This window comes from Mercenaria mercenaria, chromosome 8 (assembly GCF_021730395.1).
Source record: "Mercenaria mercenaria strain notata chromosome 8, MADL_Memer_1, whole genome shotgun sequence".
NCBI lineage: Eukaryota > Metazoa > Mollusca > Bivalvia > Venerida > Veneridae > Mercenaria > Mercenaria mercenaria.
This window is the reverse complement of record NC_069368.1, coordinates 61452737-61466941: the sequence shown is the minus strand read 5'-3', so window position 1 is coordinate 61466941 and position 14205 is coordinate 61452737. Positions and strand designations below refer to the sequence as shown.

At 30.9% G+C, this 14205-nt stretch overlaps 1 protein-coding gene across 1 annotated transcript in view; it reads left to right on the top strand.

The window, feature by feature from the left end:
• Positions 1–11982, top strand: part of LOC123566249 (glycoprotein 3-alpha-L-fucosyltransferase A-like) — a 29506-nt gene extending 17524 nt beyond the window's left edge. The window contains exon 3 of the mRNA XM_045360193.2: positions 7538–11982. Coding sequence (XP_045216128.1) covers positions 7538–8617 — 1080 coding nt within the window. The 3' untranslated portion in view covers positions 8618–11982. The remainder of the gene's footprint in view (positions 1–7537) is intronic.
• The last annotated feature ends 2223 nt before the right edge of the window (positions 11983–14205 follow it).

The following is a 14205-nucleotide window of genomic DNA, read 5'->3' as shown; positions in this document are numbered from 1 at the left end:
AACATAAACCGTCTTGAAACTGCATCGTGTGGTTTATCTGGATCTCCTAGGTTGATAAGGTTATTACCTCCCATATCCAGTGCTCTGTTCATTGTGTTATCAAGTTCCTTATTCCTGTGAAGATACGATTCCGATTCCTTTTTTAGTTTTTTAAATTATTTTTTAGTAGCATAATCACTTAAATCAATATCAAATTTAACTTTACTTATACTGTCAGGTTGATTAATTTGTTTTACATCATTAAAAACTCCCATCTATATATTACCATTAAGGTTTTTTCTTAAAAACTTCCTTAGTTTGTCGATATATAAGAAATCATATTTTTGATTTCTTGCATTAGCAAAAGAGTTAGGGTTAATATTTTGTTCATTACAAATCATATCTTTTTCTCGTTTACTTGGACTTTTAAAATATAATGTGAATAGTTAATTCGAATATCTTTTGGTGTTTTATAGTAAGACTGACTTAAATAAATAACACAACAGTTTTTGTGACGTCCTTGAATAAAGTATTTTGTTATTTCATTCTGAACCTTTTTATATTCACATACAAAATCATCAAATATTACTACTTTTGTGTTTCTGATTCAAGATTCTCACAAGGTTCAATTGGGCTGGGATCAGCTGAATATTCAAGTAATTCATTTGGATCTATTTTATTTTTTTCTGCAATTCCATTTAAGAGCTTCATTAAATCCTGATATTTAGATTGTTCTAGGTTTTTGGCATAAAGGTATAATTTATCATAATATATAAGATGTTCTCGTATCATACGCATTAATGTATTTGTTTTTCCAGATCCAGAAGATCCACATATTAACATTCTAAAACATGAATATGGCATAAAAGGATATTGTTTAATTTGTTTAAAGTTATTGTGCTTGACATTACTTTTTGTATCATAATTTGGAATTTCCATTATATAATAATATTACATTATCTTACATTGTCTTACATTATTATATAAATGTTAGCAAAACTTAAAGAAATAAGAGAACTAAACAACCTAGTTGAACAAAAAGTAAAAACTAAAAGAGAAGAAATAAGAAGAAAAAAATAAGAAAAGCTACTAGTCAAGAAATGTATAATGAAACTTATAAACCAATTACTGAAGGAATAGAAAGTCAAAAAGAAAAATTATCAAGTCAGTTAAAAGTATTACCTGGAATTAAAGAGCAATTAGCGTTATTAGGTGATGAAATGAAAGACATACAAACATATCAGGGTTAACCACAGTTATTTCAAGAAAAACGTTATTACCACCATTACCCACTCTAACATGTTGAAAATATTGAAGAGATATTGAAAGATTATGAAAATCAAACAAGAAAAGAACAAGCTTTAAAACCAACTTCCTATACATCAATAGATTGGGGAGATGAACCTGCTGGATGGGTTCCTCAAGATGAACTTAAGAGATTAGAAGATTATGGAAGAAAAAAGATGGGAATAACTGAAACAACTGATGATACAACTGAAAAATCAGAAGAATTGGGAGCAAGACCAAAAGAAAAAAAAATACCTACAGTAGATTTAGATGCTTTTCTGGATGATAATGTTTTAGAAGAATATGAATATTACAAACCGTCTGAAATGTTTGACTTTTTTACTGCAGATGAATCTGATCCTAATAAAATGAATAAAGACATACTTAAAAATACAATAGATGGTGTTACTGAGGATATCCAAAAATTTAATGGTCCAATAGCAAGCAAATCTGGATCAAAAGATTTAATTAAGCAAGAAGAAGCAAAAGATTTAACACATGAACGAGACGAATGTTTAAAGTACAAAGACCGGTTAAATCATATTCTTGGTATGTCTTCTACATATTGACAAGGAATAAAACATCACAATCCATATAAAGTTTTACCAAATGGTCAATATGGTAATTTAATTATTAACTTAAATAAACTTTATGGTCAAAACAAAATAATTGCTAAGGATAGAATAACTGGAAAAGAAGTAATTAACACTAAAGTAGATAATGATTTGATTGATTTGATTAATAAAAGATATAACAATAACAAAAAACATTCAATTCGCTCTAGAAAAATATTTAAAGAATTAACAGAAAAATCAGGATTACCTATCAATAAAAGATCCATGAAATTTAAAAAAGTAATTAGGGGACAGGGTTATGACGTTTGTCCGTGTGATCCAGAAGAATTGGTTAATGATTTGGAGTTAATTTGTGGTTCGATTGATGCTGGAAATAATAATGAAGAACTAAAAAATGAGGGTATTAGGGTAGTAGATCAATTATTAAAAATGGATAAATTATTACCAAATCAACATGAAATGTTATATAAAAAATATTTTCTTGAATATATAAATGGAACAAAAATAGTATTAAGTTCTGAAACAGTTAAAGATGATAATAAAAATACTCCAAGTGATTTTACAATCAGATTTGGTCGTTCTTTAATTTTAGATAAAAATAAAACTTATGTTGTTGGTTTGGATAGTATCAACACTATGACTTATTCTTGGCATAATATTAGTCATGAATATGATAATAAAAGAATTCGTTATAATAATGGTAAGGATTGGAAAGATATTATATTTACAAATGGTTCTTACAGTTACACTGATATTAATATTTACATAAGGGAAACATTAATAAGTAATGATGATTTTAAATTTGATAAATAAGACATTGCTCCAATAAGTTTAGAATTTGATTTAAGTAGTTTTAAGATTTTGATTTCAATTCATGATAATTTTATGTTGGATTTAAGAATGTCAAATTTTCATACTATACTTGGATTTGAGAAAAAAAGCATTGAGAAATACTGAATGGGGAATTACAACACCAAATATAACTAACTCTGTGGATACAATTCATATTCATTGTGATCTTATTGATAATTCACTTGTTGATGGTAATTTCAGTGATATTATCTATGCTTTAAGTACTGCAGATTTAACAAGAGCTTATCCATTTACAAAAGAACCACAAAGAATTGGATATTCTAAAATTAATAAAAATATTATAAATTCAATAAGAATATATATTACAGACATGTTTGGTAGAATAATTAATTTTAATGGGGTTGAAACAAGTTTTACACTAATTTTAAAAGAAATATAAATTTTAGTTTTATATAATGTACAAGAAAGTTTATGATAAAAATAAAGGAATATTTATTTATGTTGATGCTCACACAGGAGAAGAAAATATACATGGTACAGGTATCTTTGACACTTTAACGAAATTGTTTTCAAGTGGAGTTGCATCTTCAATTAGCACAGCTGGAAAAAAGGCTCTGGAAACAGCAGGAAAAGCAGCACTTGAAAGTGGAACAAAAAAGGTTGGAACGGAAGTTGGAAATTTATCTGCTAATAAAATTGTTGAAAAATTTAAAAAGAAACCTTCTCCGGCAGTTGGTGATTTAATTGTTAAGGAATTACAAGAAAGGAATAACAGTAAAAATAATGAGGAGGAAGAGGATATTAATATAAGATTAAATAGATTATTGTCAGGATCGGGGACGCGTAAACGTATTAACAGATTAATTTATAAAAAATATAAAATAATATATAATATACATGTTTAGAACAAAACAATATTGTGAAAGATACGAACTCACTCCTATTCAATTAGATACAGCCTTAATATCTGTCTTGGAAAATAATGTTAAACAACAAAAAAGTGGGTATCACTTTACAATTAATGATAGAAGTTCATATTTTGATTGGTTTAATGGTTATTTTGAAGTAAGTTTTAAAGTAAATAATCTTGCTAATGGTAATAATTATGTTGACGGAGATCAAATTGCTTTAATTAATAATGTAGCTTCATTAATTGATCAGCTTATAGTAAAATAAAATGGAAAAATTGTATATGATTGTAATAATTTATACAAGGTAATAAATATAAAGGATTTAGTTGAACTATCTAAGGATTATGCAGAAACAACTGGAACAAATGAATTTATTTATTTAAACGTTAACGCTAGTGCTGAAAGCAGAAAAGACCAAGCTACATATAATAGTGGTTTTGTTTCTAGAAAGTTATTAATCCAGGGTAGTAAAGAGGTAAATGCTAAAATTCGACTAAATAATTATTCATTTTTTCAGGGTTTGGAACAAAACATGTTACCACCAAGCCATATACAAATAACACTTCAATTAACAAATGATGATGAATTAATTTTTAGAGCTTATGCTGCTGATCCAGGTAGGGTAATTGTAACTAGATTAATTTTGTGGATTCCACGTTTAATTTTTAATCCATATGGAATTAATTTAATTTCTGAAAGATATATGAAAGCAACAGGTTTGAAATACCTTCGTGAAATGATTTCACAGTCAACTGATACGCAACAGGTTAAAACAAATTTTAGAATAACAGCTGGTGTAACAAAACCCGAGCATATGTTTGTTTATTTACAACGACCTGATAAAAGTAATTCACAAGAACATAATCCACATTTATTAGATACATTTAAAGCTAATACTGCAGATAATGATTGTAGGCTGGAATCTTGCCGTCTTGAAGTTGGTAATGGTGTTTTTTATCCGGAAACGGAATATACAAGCATATCAAGAATTTATGTTGATGTTCTTAATTAATATTATAAACAAAATAACAAAACTACTGGAAGTCTCTTAAATAGATTTAATTTTCAAAGTTTGTTTGGATTTGTTCATTTTAACTTAGAATTCAAAAAGGAAGGAATGACAGAAGATCCTAAGCATATCACATTACACTTACGTTTAAATACACTTCCCACTGCAAGATATCGTATTTATGAAATTGTATTATATGAAGAAACAGTTGAAATAAATACTATTGGAAATGAACTTGTTATTGTGTAAATAAAATATAAATTTAATATATAATGACATCAAATTATATTGAATATAAAGTTAACCTAACAGATGGACAAAAGAAAAATTTAGCACAAGCTTATAATAATAAAATTCCATATACTTTTAGATTAATACATGAACAATTACGTGGAAACTTCCCTTTGCTTTTAACAAAAACACAAATTAATCAAATTAAAAAAGCTGATACAAATAAGAAGGGATTAGAAATTACAATTTCAAAAAAACAAATGTCCAGTCAAGGTCAAAATGGTGGATTTTTTGGAGCTTTGAGTGGTTTGTTAGGAAAAACGATTCTTCCAATGGTAGCAAAAATAGCTCCAAAAATATTAGCTCCTCTGGGCATCGGAGACCTCTCTGGGTTGGCCAATGCCGGTGTTAGTAAGTTACTTGGGAATGGTATGATTTCAGTAGCTAATGATAAGAGAAACATGATATCACCATATCTTACACCTAATCAAAGAAGCAACTAGTAGGGTCTGGAGTGATTAAATTAACACAAAAACAGAGACAAAATGGCGGCTTTTTGGGTATGCTGGCTGCTAGTCTAGGAATACCTTTGATTACATCTTTGTTAAGTGGGAAAGGATTACAGATTGATTCCCAACGGAGGTCGTACAGACGAATTCCTATAGTAAAAAAAAAAATGTATAAACAAACCAATTTCTAACTTTGAAATTGAACAATGGGTTAAAAACTTAAAAAATAACAATTTTAGGGGTGTATTTAGTAGAAATAATTTACCAAAATCAAAGTTGAATAATGAATGTGGAATTATAAATTTGGACGACTCTGTCGGACCTGGAACACATTGGGTTTGTTACTTAAATACTTTGTACTTTGATCCATTTGGACTTCCTCCGCCGAAGGAGGTAACTGAATATATACCCGGAGTTAAGTATAACAACATACAATATCAAGACAAAACAAGTACACTTTGTGGTTATTATTGTTTATTTTTCATTAAAATGTTACAAGATGGTATAAATATTTATGATTTATTGTATAGAATACTAAAAGTCAACAATCAAAGAGTAAATGAACAAACAATTATAAATTATTTTAATTAATAAGCACATTTTCTTCCGGTTTTTCCTGTTTAATTAATGTGTTTTGATTTGAGTGGACCTTGGATTTCATTTTATCCCTTCAACCTTACGTCCATCAAAGATTTTCAGGGTACAAATACGCTGAGTTAGTATTTTAAGACTGGTTGGTTTTGGATTTTTTAAATTTGAATTGGTCAGTGTTGGATTTTTTATAAGAAGGTGGCTAATTAAAATTGAAAAAGTGTTGCCGCACAAACAATTACTATACTACTTATACTATATGACTGTTTCATAAGCGAACACAACTTAAACGAGAAAGATTTTTGTTTTTGTTTTTTTTTTTTAAAAAAAAAAAGGTCATGCAACTAGATCATTGGTTTTTCAATAACATAGTGATCAACTGACTTATATAGCTCAGAGGTCGTGTACAATCAGGATCCTCGAATACTAATACAATTATCTTGCTGGTAAATCATTGAAAAGCAATGACAGATTTCTTGTTTAGCATGAAGCAATAAATAAATAATATCAGGTGCTTTGGGCAACGTAGTGTTTGCTTAATATTAAATAGAACTATGCAATTTCTGATTTTAGAGTCAGATGGTATATCGGTCAATACATTTGTTTGTTTGTTTTTGGTTTAAAGCCATTTTTCAACAGTATTTCAGTCATGTAACGGCGGGCAGTTAACCTAACCGGTGTTCCTGGATTCTGTACCAGTACAAACCTGTTCTCCGCAAGTAACTGCCAACTTCCCCACATGAATCAGAGGTGGAGGACTTATGATTTTAGACACAATGTCGTTTATAAAATAGTCACGGAGAACATATGCCCCGCCCGAGGATCGAACTCGCGACCCCGCGATCCGTAGACCAACACTCTTAACTACTGAGCTAAGCGGGCGGGTCATCGGTCAATGCATAAATAATGCAAAGCATCTTTGTAAAAATGAAAAAAAAAAAACATGCTTGTTTTGCACAGCTTTTTTTAAAAAGCTTTGCAAATTTTATTAAAATTAAAATGCAATTTCAGATACTTTAGAAAACAGGTCTGTTCAGTCAACAGTGTTATTAATTAATCATTCAAAAGTTTTCGCAATGTTGTTATTGCAAATTTTGCCTCTGCTGTCTGATAAGACGCCCAAATATAAAGAGCTAATTTTATCAGGCAATTTTTGAAATATACTAGCCAAGAAAGTGACTGTGTTTTAATTACAGTTGAGAACATCTATTTTAAACAAATAAATATATATGGAGCAACAGATTCTAGAATAATTATGCATTTTATACTCCCATTTGAAACATTTGGAATCACTTTGCTTTAGAATTAGGGCTGGGACTAGGGTCTCGGGTTAGGGTTAGGGTTGAAATTGCCCCAACCCTGGGGCAAACTTAGTTTAACATAGAGTTGTATAGGGAAAAAAATCATATTGTCTTGAAGCACAATTCACAGAGTTTAGATATTTGGCATGTAATGTGGACCTTTATCAACATTGTTCAAATCATGACCAGTCTGTTCACAATGAAATGTTGATTTTTCAGGTGTATCGGTTTTCAGTCCTTTCAGCACTTTGATTTTATGTGGAAACATCTCCAAAGTAAGCTGAAAGCATGCTGTGGTTAAAAAAACACTATTTGCTTTATTTATTTGCAGACTTGCAAAGCGAAGGAAAAGATGGACAAGCTGAATGCCTTTTTCAAAGAGGCTAACATTCCTAACGAGCACTCGACGGTGATACGTAAAACATTTATGATTACTTGGTTTGAGGTACCCCTTTACGTTCAACGACGACCATTAGCTCTGAGCAGGGGCTTCGATTCATGTGAATTTAATAATTGTGTGATAACGGACGAAAAAAGTTGTTTAGAAAAAAGTGATGCGGTCATTTTTAAAGGGGCACATTTACCAGAGAAATATCCTTTTAAAAGACCTCACGGGCAAGTTTGGATATTTGCCGAGGATGAAAGCCCTTTTTATTACAACGATTTTGGTGGACATTATAAGAACAATTTTTGGAAAAGTGCGTTTAATTGGACAATGACATATAATAGGAATAATACCGATATATATCTACCTAATGGAGAAATATGGAAACGAAAAACTGAGGACAATCGTGATTTCCAAAAAATTGCCAAAAGCAAAACTAAGGATGCGGTTATTATAACATCTCGTTGCAAAACAGACTCTAAAAGAGAACTGGTTATCGAAAAATTGAAGAAGTATATTAATGTCGATATTCTAGGAAGATGTGGACAAGAATGGAAGTGTGGAACAATGTATGTACATGATGATTGTTTCAACATTTTAAATTATTCTTATAAATTCTATTTAGCTTTTGAAAATGCACTCTGTCGAGGATACTCCACTGAAAAGTTCTTTGAAAATTTCAACTACGATTTGTTATTAGTGTCTAGGGCGGGAAAAACAAATTTTAGAGAAGCATTGACGATTCCTGAAAACGTATATATTGATTCTAATGACTATCAGTCTATTGACGATTTAGGAGCATACCTTCAACGACTAGTTGTAAATAATGAAGAATATGCAGGTATTCTAAGACGGAAAAGTCAATATTATTTTCCTGGCTTTCAGGAAGTATATCAAAGGGCGTTATGTAAAATCTGTGAAAGAATGAACCTACAGGAAGAATATCGGCAACAAATAGCTGACCTTAAACCATGGCTTATGTCAGATAAACCCTGCGCACACTCGGAAGATATAGAAATATCATAAAAGTAAAGAAATTGATACATTTTCTTTTCGCTTCTCACATTTAAATCCGAGGAGGACTGAACTGTTTCGGTATCTGTTTTGTGACCTGTTTCGTCGTGCCCACAAGAGTGTTTCATTTGTTGCTGTGTCTTCTGCAAAGGAATTCAATACTTACATTTTTGGCTCTTAAGGTTTGCATTTTATCCCCCGCCGATGAAATCGGGAAACGGGTATTGAAATGTAATTGTCCGTCCGTCCGTCCGTGCGTCCGTCCGTCCGTCCGCAGCCATTTATCAGTAACTAGTAGGTAGAATTTCATAAAACTTGAAATAAACATGAACCAACATACTGCGATGATGCCCTTATATTAGCAGTTATTCCTGTTAATTAAAAAACAAGTTTTATAAAAGTATTGTTTTTAAATTTCAGAAATAATAACGATCTAAGGAAACATATAAAAGCAAGTAAACTAAAAAGGGAGAACACATATATATGAATCATAGGGTCTTGAGTCAGAAATCCTACTATTTTATAAAAGACAATGAGTCTGAAGTCATTTGACCTCTACCTCTGTTTAATATGGATAACTGAGCATTTACTTTTAGAAAACTGATTAGTACTGATAAAGAATGCAATAACGTTGTTTTAGGTTAACTGCTCATTGTTACATGTCTGAATGTCTGTTGCAAAGCGGAGCTAAACCAAAACTAACAAACAAAAGAAAAGATGCTGGTATATAAAGTAAGAGCTTTAACCAGGTTATCAAACTTGTGAACTTTTAGTCATAGCAAACCAAGATGTAAGAAAAATATACTTGATAACAATTAAATGAAGAAAAGGTTGTATCATTTTGAAGCATTTGAAAGCATGTCAGAATGAACATTTATTTTTAAAATATTTCAAATTGTACTGACAGAAACTAAATTTTATTACGTCGTAGAATATTTCCAGATATACTGGAACTTTAAGAGAAACACTAAGAGAAACTATGCATCGATCAAAATAAATAAAGTTTGAATATAAATCGAATTAGGTATCAAAGGCTACGAAGAAGGCATTGCCTACCTATGTCAAAGGTCCAAACTATAGGAAGATGTTTTAAAGCATTTATAATAAAATGACAAAAATTGCTTCAAAATCAAAGTGCAATCAGATATTATTATAGCTTACGATCTTCTTTTGTTACTTGCTTTCCATTTAGAACAACATATTATTCAACAGCTAACCGACAAGAAAGCAAATATGCCAAAGTAGGTTCCATTAAAGTGAAAATACTGAAAGTTACATCTTTATCAAGACGTGAGGAATGTGATTTTTGTAACACTGCTGCCTCAAATTGTATGCAGTTTATATCTTTAAGACATTTCATCATAATTTTGGATTCAGATTTTCAACTGCAAACAATCCAATAATTTTTACTATAACAGAACAATATTTAAGCCAGTGCTAGGGGCGTGAGGGCAATTTCACCTTTTATCACCTCTAATGAACAGATTTAATCAAACCAACTCGGCTATCATTTTGCTTCCAACGGATCATCCTAGAAAAAAAACTATCAAAACAACAGACTTTAAGTATGGGGATGGGATCAAAAGTAATGCCACTGGCTATTGATAACCGCTATTTTAGCGCGAGTACAAAATTCAAGCCTTGCACGTGTTCCCCATTGTAATAATTTTCAATCGACGTATAAACTATACACGTAGACACAATATCTCGCTCACAATTTACATTTGCACAAACACTACTCGTAGGCGGTTAGGCAAAATGGTTGGTAAATGTGTAAAAAATGCGAACGAAATATTAGGTCTTACATTAAGACTTGCGCTTCACTCGGAAGAGGTTCAAAGGACATTTATGCTGACATATGTGCTGTTTATGGTAGTAATGAAATGTCCTTTTCCACAGTTTGCAGATGGGTTAGATAATTTTGTGCAGGCGTCGAGTCTGTCAAAAATGCGCCTAAAACTGGTCGATCTAAGTCTGCAAGTAGTCCAAGGATTGTTGAAAAAAATCAAACAAATAGTACTTTCTGACGCAAGATATACTTCTCGGCAGATAGCGGACATGGTTGGCATTTCAAAAGCATCTGTGTTGCGCATTCTGCGAAATATTTTGAAATTGAAGAAGAAAAGTGCTAGGTGGGTCCCGCATTTGCTCACTGATGAGCAAAAATGCACGCGCGTTAAGATGGCGCGCAAGCTTTTGAAAAGGTTTCAAAGATATGATCCAAAAACAATAATGAATGTAGTTACAGGTGATGAGTCTTGAATACATTTCTTCGAACCGCATCGAAAAATTAGAAACCGAGCATGGCTCACCAAAAATGCCAGAAGGCCTTGCATTGCCAAAAGGATTGCAAAAGGTTATTTGTGAAAAAGGTTATGTATGCCATATTTTTCACTACTAAAGATCTCGCCATCCAGGTTCCTGTACCTAAAGACAAGTCAATGAATGCCAAGTTTTATAAGAAAAAAGTTCTTTAAAAGCTCCTCAAGTATTTCCAGAAACGTCGATCAAAGACGGGTATCGGAGGCATCCATTTATTACATGACAATGCCTCGAGTCACAAGGCTGGAATTGTGACGACGTCGTTTTTGAATAAACAGGGAGTATATGTTCTAGAACGCCCACCCTGTTCTCCGGATCTAGCACCCTGTGACTTTTTCATTTTCCCTCGTCTCAAGAGAAAACCGTAAGGCAGAAAATATACATCCCGCCAAAGTTGGGGGCCGCCATATTTAACCTCCTTAGTGATATACTTGACAAAAAGACTATCAGAAAGGTTTTAAAGATTGGATTAAAAGATTACGACGTTGTGTATCTGTCAAAGGAGATTACTTTGAAGGTTTGAAATAAATATTTTCTTAATCCAACCTTTAGTTGTCATTTAACACCATTGGTTGCATTACTTTTGATCCAACCCTCGTACCATGTGATGCTTCTAATTTGTCTCCCGGTACTCGGATTCAGTGTTGTTAGATTGTTCATAGAGTCCATTCAATATAACTATAATATGATTACACTTCAGCTTTGGCTAGGGGGCATAAGGGGTGTTTTACATTGCATTACCTCTCATTAACAGACTTGATAAGACCGCGTCTGCTATTTATTGGCTTTGTTGAGTTCTATATGATATCCTTAAAGATGTTATTATCATTTCTATAGCAAAACGTAGGCAGTCAGTATTTGTTTTCTTAACAATTTGGTATAATTAATATGATACATTTAATTACAGAATAGTTAAAACATATAGATTGAGTTTTATTAGTGCGGTACTAATAAACGTTTATTATGCACTTTTGACACATAATGTCTCCGTACAGGGTTGTCATTAGCGTTATGTTTTGCAATATTTCAGATGATACATGTATTTAGGATATATTACGGTATTTCTAAATGCTACAGAATAATTGTACACATTATTAGCTTTTTGAAATTCATCAGTTTTAATCTAAAGATTACATAAACTACCTATATAACTTATTTTTTTTTTTTAGTTTTAGTTCAGTGCTGCTTTTCAACAGTGAATATTTTATTAATTAGCGCATAAATATCTCACAATAATGCATGTGTCTCTGAAGTTCAAAAACAAAAATCTTTATTTGCATCGTAAATGACTGTGCATAGATACACTTTATGATCAGACAAAACAAGGATAGATATCCGTTAGGAAATCACCATGAAGGCTGCAGACAATCGTAACCCTATGTCAGTGTATGGGTGTGTACAGGTATGTGTACATAATTAATATATACAGAATATATACATAAACATACATAGTCGATGTTAAATGTAATTATTGACAACAATGATGAAACAGTTAAATAGAATATAATTAAGAAACTGAGAGTAGTATAACTTAACTGATAGATAAATAAATTTAAAAGGTAAAACGAATATCGAATTAGTAACGAATGTTTCAGATGACTTATTGGTTGACAAAAGAAAAGAAAAATAATGTAAGTACTAATACTTCAAAGTTTTAACAGATCAATGCTTTCATTGTATAGATAACAATGGTTTCAAATTCTTCCTACATATTTCTAAATACAGCAAAATACAGTGCTGTTACGGAAAACATCTCAATGTTTGAGAAGTTTTTAACTAAACCGTTTTGTAAGAGTGCTTATAATTTGAAAACAAAATATTCCTACACTATATTCTAAGAAAATAACGGTACAACAAATCAAGATATTTGAAATGGTAACGTAACATGTTTTAAGTAGGTTACATACAGATTCCTTCTTCGAAAAAAAATTAACACTCTCTTTTCATATAATGCAGCTCAAATAGTCATCAGTTTATTACTAAATGTCTATTTTTTTATGTTATTCAGTTTTAGCTATATCTTGTTTCCAGAGATATTAGTTTTAGCATTTATTCATTTGTCTTTCAAAGTAACAATATACTATTTTAGAAAACTCTGAGAGACTTTAAGACCAGACTAAAACTGTCCGGTATATATTATCTAAATAATTGACGCAATAAAACAGGGTTATTAAATAGTAACATAACATGTGTAAAGTATATTACATATTGATTCCTCCTTCAATTAAGTCTTTAAACTATATATCTAAAAATTATAGCTAAAATTATTAATATTTTATCTATAAGAATTAATTATATCATTTTAATCAGATTTAGTGATTTTTGTTTCCTGAGACATTTTTCATGTTTGGTTCAGGACGAATACTACAGCAACTGCTACTTTCACCGTGCCAATTTCTGCTCTTATTTTCTATTAAGTTCTCAGGGAATTAGTCAATGTTTCCATGCTAACTCTAAGTGTATTAGCGCAAAATAATTTGTATTTTTACGAGGATCTAACAGTGTTTGACAACATGAAAACAAAACATGTTGATGAGAGATCTAAAGATATATATTTTCATGTGCTTGTTCTTTCAAGAACACCCGAGATAAACTTGGGAGAACAAATGCGCAAAATGCTGTATGTTAATGAATAATATTATATTAAATATCTATTTTTGGTTATAGGTTTAATGCAGAAAATACTAAAGATAATAGGTAAGGGTAGATTTCTCGAAAGCACAGAACACCAAAACCACAGCCCCAGAACACAGAACGATTTTGTTCACGAAATTAATATATCATCTACAGCACATTAAGATATTTATTTCATTCATTCTACTCTGAAGCTAACGATTTGTATTAGAATGTTAATCACTAATGTTTATAGCTGTTTATATCATTCTATTCAGATTCAGATACTTTTTTCCTGAGACATTGCACTGGTTCATATTATGCAAATTAGCTAAATATACCTATTTTCGAATGAAACAAACCGTCAGCGTTACTACATACTATTTAAACACTCTGAGAAACTTTAGGACCATATTGAAACTGTTTGGTACATATAGATTGATTTAAAACTTAGAAAATGTAATTTTTGAACAGTTTGTTGTATGTTTGTAACATTCTCATCAATATTTATGAATAATATGCAAACCAGTTACTTAAAAAAAAATGCTGCTATTAAATGGCCAATGTCTCAGCTCCATTTTGATACCATATTTTTTGCTTTATTTCCACAACTGGCAAATATATGACTTATTATCATCTAGAAGTTTGTTCTTTCCAAAAATGAA